General features: G+C 43.4%; 1 protein-coding gene across 3 annotated transcripts in view; it reads right to left on the bottom strand.

Annotated features, from left to right (window-relative positions):
* MDN1 (midasin AAA ATPase 1) overlaps window positions 1–13379 on the bottom strand; it is a 188307-nt gene that overhangs the window by 36630 nt on the left and 138298 nt on the right. For all 3 annotated transcript variants that reach the window (XM_030928052.1, XM_030928051.1, XM_030928050.1), the window contains exons 64-74: window positions 11843–12004; window positions 11037–11310; window positions 9392–9627; window positions 8898–8993; window positions 8167–8261; window positions 7725–7846; window positions 6685–6831; window positions 5758–5867; window positions 4733–4806; window positions 4042–4240; window positions 1479–1641 (exon numbers count right to left, since the gene is read on the bottom strand). In XM_030928052.1, the coding sequence (XP_030783912.1) occupies window positions 1479–1641; window positions 4042–4240; window positions 4733–4806; window positions 5758–5867; window positions 6685–6831; window positions 7725–7846; window positions 8167–8261; window positions 8898–8993; window positions 9392–9627; window positions 11037–11310; window positions 11843–12004 (1678 nt within the window). The remainder of the gene's footprint in view (window positions 1–1478; window positions 1642–4041; window positions 4241–4732; window positions 4807–5757; window positions 5868–6684; window positions 6832–7724; window positions 7847–8166; window positions 8262–8897; window positions 8994–9391; window positions 9628–11036; window positions 11311–11842; window positions 12005–13379) is intronic.

The raw sequence follows: 13379 nt of genomic DNA, 5'->3' as shown, positions 1-13379 counted from the left end.
TTCAGATTAATGTATGTTGAGTTTCCACTTATAGCTGGTACATGGTAAATTCTCTTTTCATGTGCACAACTTCAGAAGCACCTATTTGTAGCTCCATTTTACAGACTTCAAGAAAGGCTCAGTGAGGTCTAGTCACTATCTGAAGGCCATGTGGTTAATGAGTAGATGAGCCAGGACTTGAACACTGGCCTACCTTACTTCAAAGCCCAAGTTCTTTCTATACAGCACCAAGCTGCCTTCCTGAATACACGTGGGTACCAATAACACAAGGGTGCCGCCTCCCTGCTGCAGGCAGTGTTATAGGCTGGGTTGTGTCTTCCCTGACCCCTCAATTCACATGTTAAAAGTCCCAACCCCCAGAACTTCAGAATGTGACTATATATGGAGACAAGGCCTTAGAGAGGTAATGAAGGTGAAATGAGAATGGGCTCTAATCTAATCTGACTGAAGTCCTTAAAAGAAGAGATCAGGACACAGAACACACAGATGAAGAGTGACCACGGGAGGACACAGTGAGAAGGTGGCCATCTGCAAGCCAAGGAGAGAGGCTTCAGAAGTAATCAACCCTGCTAACACCTTGATCTTGAACTTTTAGCCTCACACTGAAGCCACCCAGTCTGTGGTACTGCATTAAGGCAGCACTACCAGCCAAACATAGGCAGTCACCAGTGAGTACAAGGACACCAAAGACATCAGACTGACAGTGCAGGAGAGTTAGAGGATAAGGGAGGCTTTACATCCCGCAGCGCATCCCCTCTCCAGGAGATGCAAATGGATCTGTATTCCACTCACCCCCATCCCCAGGCTTGAGTCACCTTGAGCAACACTGACAAGTTTTAAAAAAAGAAGAGCTCCCTGAGATTAGATGCAACCTCATTAAAAGAAACCCAGCCTCACTGACAGCACACTCACTGCAGGTGGGGGGTAGATGGGGTGAAGGAGGTAGTCAGAGGCTGCCAGGGGCCCAAACATTCTATAAAATTCTGGGCTCCCTTCCCAGCTATTGCTGTGTTACACTATGAGATCTTGGCTCTCGCTTTCTCTGAGCAAAGACAGCCTGAGAAATGAAACTGCTGTGCCTCTCTGAAGTGAAAAAAGCAAGAAGATGGGGATGAATCCTCCTCAAATGAGACAACTTCTTGACAGTGGGGACAGCTTAGACACTGGGAAATCCACCTCTGTGCCCCTTTACCTGTAACACCAACCAACAGGAACTAGTATAGACAAGGCGCTCATAAAATATGGCACAGTGCCAGGTTACATGAGAGGATGACAATGTGAAAATTATGACTGTATATTCTCAGTAGGCTCCTGTTTCTGAGCTCTGTGGGTTTTTAAGCCCACTTGCTTATTCAATCAACTGTTCAGCACTACACAGGATAACAAAAAAGGACACAGGTGCCACATTCTCAGCCCTCCTGCGCCACTGGGGAAAACAGAGAGAAAGATCCACCCTTGACCTGGATGCTGGCACCCACCTGTGAACTGATCGAGGCCCTCCACAAGGCGAGGCAGGGGGCTCTCCTTCATGAATGTCAGACATATCTTCCTCATGCGTTTCCTGAGCTTTGGCAAGCGACGCAGAAGCTCCCCTTCGAAGCCGGAAGGAGCAGTGCCCTGACAGCACTCTGGAATTGTGGCCTGTGAGACAAAGGACAGGTTAGCCTCACTGCCAAGAATGGCAGGCATCATTTTAACCTGCACAGGAATTAAATTTAATTGTTGCACACACAAACACATCCCTAGTTCAGCAAATATTAAATTACCACCATGTCAGAAGTCTCATGAGAACAAATATAGCATCACTAAAATTAAAAGAGACATACTGCGGATATTTAGAAAACCGTATTACTGCTCCATATGAGATCACTATAACGGAAGGATCCCCATGCCCCTACATCCAGCAATGCTTGCTATGATAGCCACAAGGAGCCTCCAGTTCTGAATTATGAACAGAGTAGAATGAATAATATCATTGCTGCCCTCAAGGTGCTGAGCCACTTTGTGTTTCTCAGACACAGTAGCCAGGCGAAACTGGTCCTACTCCTATGACCATTTACCCCTAATTAACAGTTCAAATTTCAGGAATTCAGATTTCTTTCCTTTTTTTTTGAGACAGGGTCTGGCTTTGTCACCTAGGCTGAAGTGCAGTGACCTGATCTTGGCTCACTACAACCTCCGCCTCCCAGATTCAAGCGATTCTCGTGCCTCAGCCTCCCCAATAGCTGGGATTGCAGGCATGCATCACCACGCCCCGCTATTTTTTGTATTTTTAATTGAGACAGGGTTTTACCATGTTGGCCAGGCTGATTTCGAACTCCTAGTCTCAAATGAGCCACCTGCCTTGGCTTCCCAAAGTGCTGGGATTACAGGCATGAGCCACCGCACCCCAGACACAGGAATTCAGATATCAAATGAAGGGAAGAGCTTTCATCCGTCAAGGACATATTTTAATTTTCTCCTGAACTTCCTATGTTGTCATTATTAGCAAATCAAAATTGTTGATCAGAATGACAGAAGCAGTGAGCTGACAAATACAGTCAAAAGAAAATAAATTTGGTAGCCATATCGTATCTCTGCAGCCATCTTATGGCTATATGTTCAGTTTCTATTATGAGTTTTGAACAACTAAAATAACAAAAATAGCTTAAGGACGTTCATTACTAACTCTGTGAACCTCAGATAGGAAATACAATAAGAAAACAAAACTACTCTTTAAAAAGTAATTTTTTCTGGAGAGACAGGGTCTCATGTGTTGCCTAGGCTGGTCTCAAACTCCTGGGCTCAAGTGATCCTCCTGCCTCAGCCTCCCAAGGTGCTGGGATTACAGCCATGAGCCACTATGCCTACCCAGAAATTACTCTCCTGAAGAGTGCCTTCCAATCCTAGAGCTCCCCACACCCAAGGACATGAAGCAGGAACATCCATTCTATAACAGACCTGCTAACTCAAGATTTATCACTGTTAAATTTTCAGAAATTTTGCAAGCCAAATCTTAACTGTTGGTTCTTGAAATTGGTCATAATGGGAGTATTTACACCACAGTAATCAGCATCTGCTATAAACCAGCACATCATGGCACATATTCACACCCTGTGCTGTAGCTTCCTCATGTGGTAGCCCACAGACAGCTTCAATGGCATATTCTTAAACTGATGCTTCAAATCTTTGCTCATAGCAGATGAAATGTTCACAGGTAAAAGCACAATTATTTCTCACAGGCTGACATTAAATTTTAAGCAGCAAGGCCACGTGCGATGACTCACGCCCACAATCCCAGCTCTTTGGGAGGCAGAGGCAGGGAGGATCACTTAATACTACAAGTCTGGCCAGCGCGGTGGCTCATACCTGTAATCCCAGCACTTTGGGAGGCCAAGGTGGGCAGATCAGGAGATTCAGACTTTCCTGGCTAACATGGTGAAACCCCATCTCTACTAAAAAATACAAAAAATTAGCCAGGCAGTGGTGGCAGGAGCCTCTAGTCCCACCTACTCGGGAGGCTGAGGCAGGAAAATGGTGTGAACCCAGGAGGCGGAGCTTGCAGTGAGCCAAGATCACGTCACTGCACTCCAGCCTGGGCGACAGGGCAAGACTCCGTCTCAAAAAAAAAAAAAAAAAAGACTAAAAGTTCGAGACCAGCCTGGGCAACAAAGTGAGACCTCATCTCTACAAAAAATAAAAAAAAAAAATTAGCCGGGCATGGTGGCATGTGCCTGTGGTCCCAGCACTCAGGAGGCTGACATGGAAGGATCATTTGAGCCCAGGAGGCTGAGACTGCAGTCAGCCATAATCATGCCTAGGCAACAGCGTGAGACTCTGTCTCAAAAAAAGCAAAAAAAAAAAAAAAAAAAAAAAAAAAACCTTTTACCAATGAGATCAAGATTTTTTTGCCTTATTTTGCAGGGAAGTCAGGCAAACAAATACATACTATATATGTCAAAGGCATTTTCTTGTCTAGTACTGAGGCATGTCTTGCACATAACACATAGATCCCACTTGACCGGCTTGGGAATATGCCAGCACTGTCCCACAACCAAGTACCTGCCCAGCTGCTGGTTGAGCTAACAGGGTCTCCCTCAGTGCCCTGTTCAGATTCTGAATGGAAGACGGTTCAACTGCAGCTCCATCTGTTGGCCTGGGCAAAAAGTCAGGCTGTTCTTCCTTGTCGCTCTCCACCAGGGATGACCGGCAGGGTTCACTCAGGACTGCTTCAAATTTCTTCATGAATTTAAAGAGGGTCCTGTCCCCAGATAATCACAGAGATAAGAAGAAAAAAATTGGATTAGCAAGTGAAGAAATACAAAAAATACATTATCATGCATCCATACATAATTTAATACCCTGTACCTTTTATATACAGTGATCTCCTTAAATATTAATACTTGTTTTATTTTTAAGAGAAAAAGTATGGCAGTTATTGTTATCCTCCTTTTCTAGAAGAGAAACTAAAGCCAGAAAGAATGGGATTGCTTTGCTCAAAGTATACAGCTAGTGGGTGGCAGAAGACTTGAGACAGCCTACTTTGTCTCAAGGCACACCAATCCTTACTGCAGGTAGACTTTGCTCAGAGAAGAAGAGGGTGGTGTTGAAAGCAACATCAAAACAATAAAAGTGTTATTTTTTGAGAAGTTTAACACACTTAATATTAAGTCAGGTTATGGTAACTATGTAGTCTTGCTCCCAACCACAAAAATTCTATTTTGGTTGTCCCCAGTTTTAAAAGACAGATTACCTGTGTGTCTTTTCTACAGATTGTTTGATGGACCAGAAGCTGACATCATTCCACCTGGAAATCTTAACAAATTCCTGTAAGATAAATGATGTTCAAGAAATGGCTTTATAAAGCTACTGTGATTCTGTTTCTTTCTAGATTTCTGTTCAGCAAAGACCCACTCTATCCCAAACACAGGACTGTGTGTCAGTGAACAAGTAAAACAAGTCTGAAAAAGAAACCATGGGCCAGGTGTGGTGGCTCACACCTGTAATCCCAGCACTTTGGGAGGCCACAGTGGGCGGATCACAAGGTCAGGAGATTGAGACCATCCTGGCCAACGTGGTGAAACCCCGTCTCTACTAAAAATAGAAAAAATAGCCGGGCTTGGTGGAGTGCACCTGTAATCCCAGCTACTCAGGAGGCTGAGGCAGGAGAATTGCTTGAACCCGGGAGGCAGAGGCTGCAGTGAGCTGAGATCGTGCCACTGCACTCCCGCCTAGGCAACAGAGCGAGACTCTGTCTCAAAAAACAAAAACAACACGTTTTGGTCTCAAAGTGATTTAAAAAAAAAAAAAGAGAGAGCTGCTACAGTCACTAAGTCACCTGACATATACTCCAGCTTAGGAACCACCAAGTTAGTCATGTCCCTTGTACCATGGTTGGTTCCACAACCACTGGGAATATCAAAAAGAGAGGTCCCTCCTTCCTCCGTGGTAATTCAATGGTGTGTGGACCAGCACGACATGGCATAGCTCTGAGGTGGGAGACAGGCCTGGGCAAGACCAGGGGAGCACAAACAGATTTCTGTGGCAGTCCTCTGAGGAGGCTCTGACTGGCCACTCCACGAATCCCTCACACACTCTGCAGGTGACAAAAAAAGTCAATGCCACCGATGTACATATTGCCATCCTCCCTAGCAGTGGCAATGCTTTCCTGTATTCCCCTAGGTCCCTGCCTCAGTGTTAAATGGACAACAGGGTTAACGAAAGAGAATTTGCTGATTTTGTCCTCCCAAGAGTGATCACGACAGCTGTTCATCTTACTTTAAGTTCTTTTTCTAGGGGGGAACGAAGTTCCACAATTTTGGCCTGGACCCGGTCAAAGAATTGCTTGTAATAATGGTACAAATTCCATAGAACACTGCAAAGTGAATCTGGAAGAAATGAAAAGGAAACAAAAACACCACACTTGCTGCATGTGCTACTGGTGCCAGCTGTGGCCTTCATATTTCAGTGATGATACTTCCTCATTACTCTCTATGCCATGAGATTACACTGAGTTTCACAGGCATGTTATTTAGGGATCCTGTCTGAGTTTAGCATTTCCCAGAGATGCAGGCTGTCAACACTCCCCTATTTTTCACTTCTGCTTATAACAGATGTTTTTTTGCACTTTTTTTCTTGAAGATGATGTACTCCTAGGTTCTTCTAAAATCAATGTCAAATTCTTTCTGTGAAACTTACTGTAAAATCAGCAGAAACTGAGCTTTTTAAAAAAGATGGCATATTAAGCAGTTCACCTCAAATGCTCATTCACGTACAATCTATACTCATCTTGCAGTGAGACTTTTATCCCACTTGCTGTGGTCAGGGATAGTACTTGACAGTGGGCAGTTTTATGTGCATTTCGTTGACGGTTGGCAGTGCTTTCACTGGATGAAAGAAACTAATAATGGCCTGGATCAAGCAGCAGCTTAGCAGGACATTTATAGTGTCTAGACAGAGAGATGTGCTGCCTCAACATGCTAGGTCCTGAGATCTTCACCTGGCAATTTACTTCTGTCAGAGCTCACTAGTCATCTGCACCTCATTTTGAATGTTCTTCTCTGTATCTAATGTGAATCGCATTAAACATAACTATGTCTTATTTAAAACCTAGAGTGCAACGAGGCACCTGTCTCATGTAGAAAATTCAAAGCCTAACTCATTTTAGTAATGCAATGTCAAAGGAAAGGAAAAAAAAATCCTCACCCTTTCCTTCAACCTGTGGCATCAGCAAGACGTGACAATGGAAAACCAGTAACATCTGAAGTCGCACATGGAACTCTCCCAGCGAGGATCCTTCAATAAATGCTTGTAACGTGCTGACCAACAACATCAAGGTCATCTGTTTGTCATCTTTAAAAATTCAAAGAGGAAAATATGTATGTTCCTTCGACCATGACGTGCACGCAATCTATTTGGGATACTATGGATGGCCAAGAGGTAGACATCACAATGTGAGGCTCTCAAGCAAGGACCACAGCTAAATTCTAAGCTGACTTAAAAGTAGCAGGCCAGGTGTGGTGGCTCATGCCTGTAATCCCAGCACTCTGGGAGGCCAAGGCGGGCGGATCATTTGAGGTAAGGAGTTCAAAACCAGCCTGGCCAACATGGTGAAACATCGTCTCTACTAAAAATACAAAAATTAGCCAGGTATGGTCGTGGGCACCAGTAATCCCAGCTACTCAGGAGGCTGAAGTAGGAGAGAATCGCTTGGGCCTGGGAGGCGGAGGGTGCAGTGAGATGAGATCGCACCACTGTACTCCAGCCTGGGCAACAGAGCAAGACAAAAATAAATAAATATAAACAAATAAAAGTAGCAGCTGCACACAGGGCATGTGTTAAATGCACTCACAGCAAATTATGAAAATGAATTATAAGATGCTTGTCACAAGTATAAAAAAAAGACTGTTCATTCAAGCATATTGGCTGCTACCTACCAAAAAGTCAACTTTCAGTTTGACTTCTATCATGGACATAGAGAAGAAGGAAACCTTATCATATGACTGGTTCTCTAGACTTTTGGAGAAGACATTTAAACCTCTCAGACTTTTGTTATTATTCTCTCAGACAAGCACGATTTACAGTTTTCTTGGCTGACCTCTCAGAAATATCATGAAGTCAAATGGGAGGCATTCCCATGAAAGCAGTGTAGCAGGAGAAGCGGGAACACGAAAATCTTACACTTTGCAGCACTCCATTTAGCTGGGAAGCTCTAAGTGGGCAGGAAATGTATTGCCAGGCATTACCTTCCTGTTCTTCTGTTTGTTCCTGCATGTGCTTCTCAAGCATTTGATAGATAGAGAACCAGTGCTTGGTCGATTTCTCGGTGTGGCGCTTCATAGTATTATCCAAACTCATGGACCAGCAGCTGAAATGAGAAGAAGCCAAGGAGGCATTTAGGGCAACCCATCTGAAATATCTGACACCAGAGATGCAGAGGCTACATGCTCACTATCCTCTCCTCCCAAATGGAGATGGAGGAGTCACCCAGTTTCCTCCCTCAAGAATATACGCTGTTGTCTGGACTGTATTCAGGTGATTTTAATGCCCTACTGTTAACGCTGTGATTAATAACTGAAAAGCACATTCTGTAGCTGTAATACTATATAAATCCTGAAGAAATTTAAACTAGCAAAAAACAAAAGCCCTTACAACCTAAGTTTAGGAGAGGGACGGAGAGTCACTTACTTCAGCTCCAGTTTACGCCACCGAATGATCATCTGACTGATCAAATCAAGATGTTTCCGCAAAGACAAAGTTCGACTTGCATTTTCCTCCCAATCCTAAAGAAACAAAGATAAAATTTACTATGGACATTATTCAATGCCATAATCACCTCCTCCCTCAAGAACATCTTGAACTTTGCTTGACTGAAGACTACTGGGCCCTTAAACAACTTGTACCAACTGCAGGAATGAATTTAGTGTACCTAGCTTCAAGTTCTTTCTGTTCACATGACAGAACTCCACCAGAGGCAAGTTTAGAGGCTGGCAAAAAAGCACAGTGTTTACAGACTGGAGTCTGAATTTGTGCTGTTTGCTATCTGACCTAGAACAAAGACATGTGGCCCTTTCCTGTCCAATGAGGAGGTAACAGCTGACTCAGGCCATGAAGGCACTGAAGGGGATAGTGTATGTGGGCACTCAGTTGGACTGAAGGCCCACCTGGAAGGCCAGAAGGAGTGCACCCTCATTACCGGTGGATACTGCATCCCACTGGATAAAAGGCAAGGCAGCTAAACCTCACCACAGGGGCAACGGCCTCACTGGCAATGATTTCACCCCATGCCAGAAAAACTAAGGATGTTTATCTTTTTCCAGCCGAAACTATAATTTTCTGTCTAACAACAAAGGTGCCACAAGATATATCTTTTGCCAACTGACCACCAACAAAAATAAGGAAGAGAGGGATTAGCTCACCTGTGCCTTTGCCAGAAGGATCTCTAAGCCATTCAGGAACTTTGAGATGGGACTGGAAAGTGGGAAATTACGAATTCTGTGCACTACAACCAGGAGCTGCAGAAATAAAGATTTGGGTATCTCAGTAGGAATACCAGTGATCCAAAGTCACAGGGTACTGAAGAGAGTCCTGACCAGAAGTTTCCCCACAATTCTCTACTTTTAAAACACCTCTGAATAAACAGAGCAACATGGTAACATTTTATTATGTGGTCAGCAACTCCTAACCAACAAATAAAATTAACAGAATCCCCAAACATCACTTATAAAAGAGAAATACAAAACTGGTATGTTCATCCTATAGTTAGTAAGTAGCATCTCACTGAACTGCAGTTCTTTAAGCTCTTGTTTATACGTATGCATGTGCAAGGGGGTGCCCCTAGGGATAATGGTGAGGCTGCATCCTTCTTGCAGATTCAGTACTGTGAGCATTCCTTCCTCAACAGCTGCCCTACCTGTTCAAGCGCTGGGTGTTCTGGCCAGTCCTGCAGCAAGTGACTGACAGCCTCTGAGAAACCTTGAAGCACAGGTTGACACTGCCGGGCTTCTGGAACATTGGGATGCTGGTAGAAGTCATAGGGCCCATCAGGCTTCATCATCAGGTCTGAGGGTGCCTCCCCAAAGAGTGTGTTATGGGAGAGGGTGCAGGCCAAAAGTTGGCTTCCCAAGAGTCGGTCATTCAGTTCAACTCCTGTGAAGTTAACATCACAGTAAAGTCAGTGAACTCAGTAAGTTGATCCATCAGCATGTCAAAAAGATGTCAGCAACGTGGCCAGGCACAGTGGCTCATGTCTGTAATTCTAGCACTTTGGGAGGCCGAGACAGGCAGATTGCTTGAGGCCAGGAGTTTGAGACCATCCTGGCCAATATGGTGAAACCTCATTTCTACTAAAAATACAAACATGAACCAGACATGCTTGTGCCTGTAATCCCAATTTCTTGGGGAGCTAAGGCACAAGAATTGCTTGAACCTGGGAGGCAGAGGTTGCAGTGAGCTGAGATCGTGCCACTGCACTCCAGCCTGAGCAACAGAGCAAGACTCTGTCTCAAAAAAATAAATGCATACAAAAATAAATGAATCGGCCGGGCACGGTGGCTCAAGCCTGTAATCCCAGCACTTTGGGAGGCCGAGACGGGCGGATCACAAGGTCAGGAGATCGAGACCATCCTGGCTAACACGGTGAAACCCCGTCTCTACTAAAAAATACAAAAAACTAGCCGGGTGACGTAGCAGGCGCCTGTAGTCCCAGCTACTCGGGAGGCTGAGGCAGGAGAATGGCGTAAACCCGGGAGACGGAGCTTGCAGTGAGCTGAGATCCGGCCACTGCACTCCAGCCTGGGCGACAGAGCGAGACTCCGTCTCAAAAAAAAAAAAAAAAAAAAAAAAAAAAAAGAATCAGCAACAATGAACTAATTGGGGACTGATGAATGCTATTCTCCCCCAAAGCAATACTGGCCTAGAGAACTGTAATCCTAATACCATGGTAGCTACCTAAAGCTCTCAAGTTTCTAGAATACGCAAAGGAAGTCAGAAACTGCCTAGGTATAAACAAAATGGTGTAGGGGTTAATTCACTGCATCCAAATTCCCAGTTTTTATACCTATTCTAGGTAAACAGAAAGGAAACTTAAAGCCTCCTTCCTACTTGTATGAAATAATGCCATGAAATCATGTAGGAAACTGCACTGAACCAACTATTAAACCATATTCCACGAGACTGGTTGCTCCCAGGTATATATTATTTCATTTGAAAAGCACTAACGCTATTTGACAGAAAGCAGAAATAATGCTAAGGAAAACACACACACACACACACACACACTTAAGTCCTTATCCTTATTAATCCCTCCCCCCAAAGGATCGAAACAATAAAAATCCATCTTTTTCTTGACCCATTTGTACACTCATGAAAATCCATCTTATTACAGAATCCTAAAATATTTTCTTGAATCAGCTTAAGTTCTTTAAGCCAAGGAAACTCCAATAAGGAATTAGGCGAAAACAGGAAATTCATGAGTGCGATTGTTACAGAAGTAGCAACAGCATCTATTTGCATTTGCTTTAATTTCCCAACTGCATAACAAAAGTAAACTACTATACCCATCAGGGGGTAGAAGTGTGTCACAAGCGATGCCCCAGTCTGATAGCAAGACAGAAACAGGCTGAGGTAATGCTTTGCTTCATGTGGCGGCAGAGTCTGTTGATACCAGAGGGATCGAGCAAAGTTGAGACACAACTGCTGGTGTATCAGCATTACCGCCTGCATTGAATTCTGGGAGAGGAGAGCTGGGTTTGTGGCTGCTTCCTCTTCTTGCCCATCTGAAGTTCCTTTGTTCTCCTCTAACGCTGGCTGTACCAAAATATCTGCAAAGTCCTATAAATAGCATTAGAGCAATTGAACTTTTAAAAATCAGAATCTACTTCTAATCAGACTAAAAGGAAGAAAGAAAAAAGCATAAGAATGACTGAGAAAATGAAATAGGACTAATATATGTATTAAAATATATTTTAAAAGACTACAGGCTGGGCACAGTGGCTCACACCTGTAATCCCTGTGCTTTGGGAGGCCGAGGCGGGAGGATCACTTGAGGTCAGGAGTTTTGGAGACAGCCTGGGTGAAATACTGAGACCCTGTCTCTGTAAAAAATATAAAAACTGGCAGGGTGTGGTAGCATGCGCATGCAGTCATAGCTACTTGGGAGGATTGTTTGAGCTCAGGAGTTTGAGGCTGCAGTGAGCTGTGATTGCACCACTGCACCCCAGCCTGGGTGATAGAGCAAGACCCAGTCTCTAAAATACATGCATAGAGAGAGACAGAAAGAGAAAGAGAGAGAAAGCCATCAGAGGGAATGTATATGGCATCAAGGGAATTCATTCCAAAACAAACCCTGCCACCACTGTCCTACCTTTTCATGCAGGGGGAACTGTTTTCTGAACTCCCGTTCTTCCTCCTCCTCTTCGCTCAGGGTTGTCCTAGAGTTCCTGCTCCTGTATCTATATAGGCTGCTTTCCTGCTCAGCCTTCTCTTGGGCTATGCGTTCCTGTTCATCCCACTCATTGATGATTTCCTGAAAGTCACATAGACAGAAGCTGAGCTTTCCTTGCTGAGGCACTCACAAAGGCAAGATTTGCTATTAATTTCTCGCGAAAATGAAAGTATCATGACTCAAAAACAAATAAAAGCCAACATCCAAGAACTAAATTCCATGTAATAAAGAGCAAATGGGTTTTGTTTTCCAAGTGTGTAGCCTCAGCAACCAGTTTCCTAGATTCCCCCTGCTGTGTCATTGTAATTTTGAAGGTGTAAAACTTGCCACAGTACAGCTAATGGAAACTTCCTGTCAAGAAATAAAGGTGCTTTGTAACAAGGACCTTTGTAACTCAGGGTTGGCCATGAGAGGGCTGTGGTTCAGATAGCACTTGGGTGGCACCCCAAGGAGCTGGCCAAGGGGTTCAGAAAAGAAACACTTAGACTAGGGACTGGGTGGTCAAAGGGCACCAATCAGGCAAAACTGGAATGTGTCTTACCAGACACTTCTGAAATTCCCTACCACTTCTAAGATTTTAGATCTTTAAACTGGCAAAAACTGTAAATTAAAGAACCATCCAGTACTGCTGAGGTTGAGGAAATAAGCACCCACCATCTAGGAAGGTAATTTGCATGTAAAGCCTAAGAAGTGTGTTTAGTCTTTGTCCCAGCAATCCTGATCTCTAAAATTTGTATCCAAATATATAGCTGTGAGACTATTTACTGTGGCATTGGGTTTTTTTTTTATTTTATTTTGGGGGGGGCGTGGCAAAATAGTAAAAAGTATAAATAAGTATATACAAATGTAAATGTTCAATGATAGGAAAATAGTTAAATTACTTGTGGCATAAACATACAATAGAATACTTGGCAGTCACTAAATATGAAGCAGGTAAAGAATACAGAATAACAGAAAAATAATCACTATACATGAAGTTTTTAAAACCAAATAGAGTTATCAAATAGAATAAACTTTATTAGTGGTTTGTTGTACATTTTGTAGCAATTTAAGGACATGTCTCAGGGGCTCGGCGGGGGATTAGAATCTACCTCAACTGGAGCAACTCTTTTTTTCTGTTAATTATGCTAAGATTTGTATTTTTTAAAAGCTGTTGCTACTAAAAAAAAAAAATTGTAAGCCACTGGAACAAATTTTTAAAAATTTAGAGTGTCATAGACATACAGCTACAGGTAAATATTAATATATATATACACACACACAAGCAAGCCTGGAATAGGATACCTGATACGTTAGCACCATTTATACAGCTTTAAGTGGTGGGATCATTAGAAATTTTAGTATTCTCTTAATTGCATACAATGAGAGCAAATTACTTTTATTAATAAGGGAACATCTTAATGCGGTTGACATAAGTATCTGGCAAAATTACCATAAACAAAGTCAAAAGACAACT

The sequence above is a fragment of the Rhinopithecus roxellana genome, chromosome 4 (genome assembly GCF_007565055.1).
Source record: "Rhinopithecus roxellana isolate Shanxi Qingling chromosome 4, ASM756505v1, whole genome shotgun sequence".
Classification (NCBI taxonomy): Eukaryota; Metazoa; Chordata; class Mammalia; order Primates; family Cercopithecidae; genus Rhinopithecus; species Rhinopithecus roxellana.
Note: the sequence above shows the minus strand (reverse complement) of the source record. Positions and strands in the feature narration are given on the sequence as shown.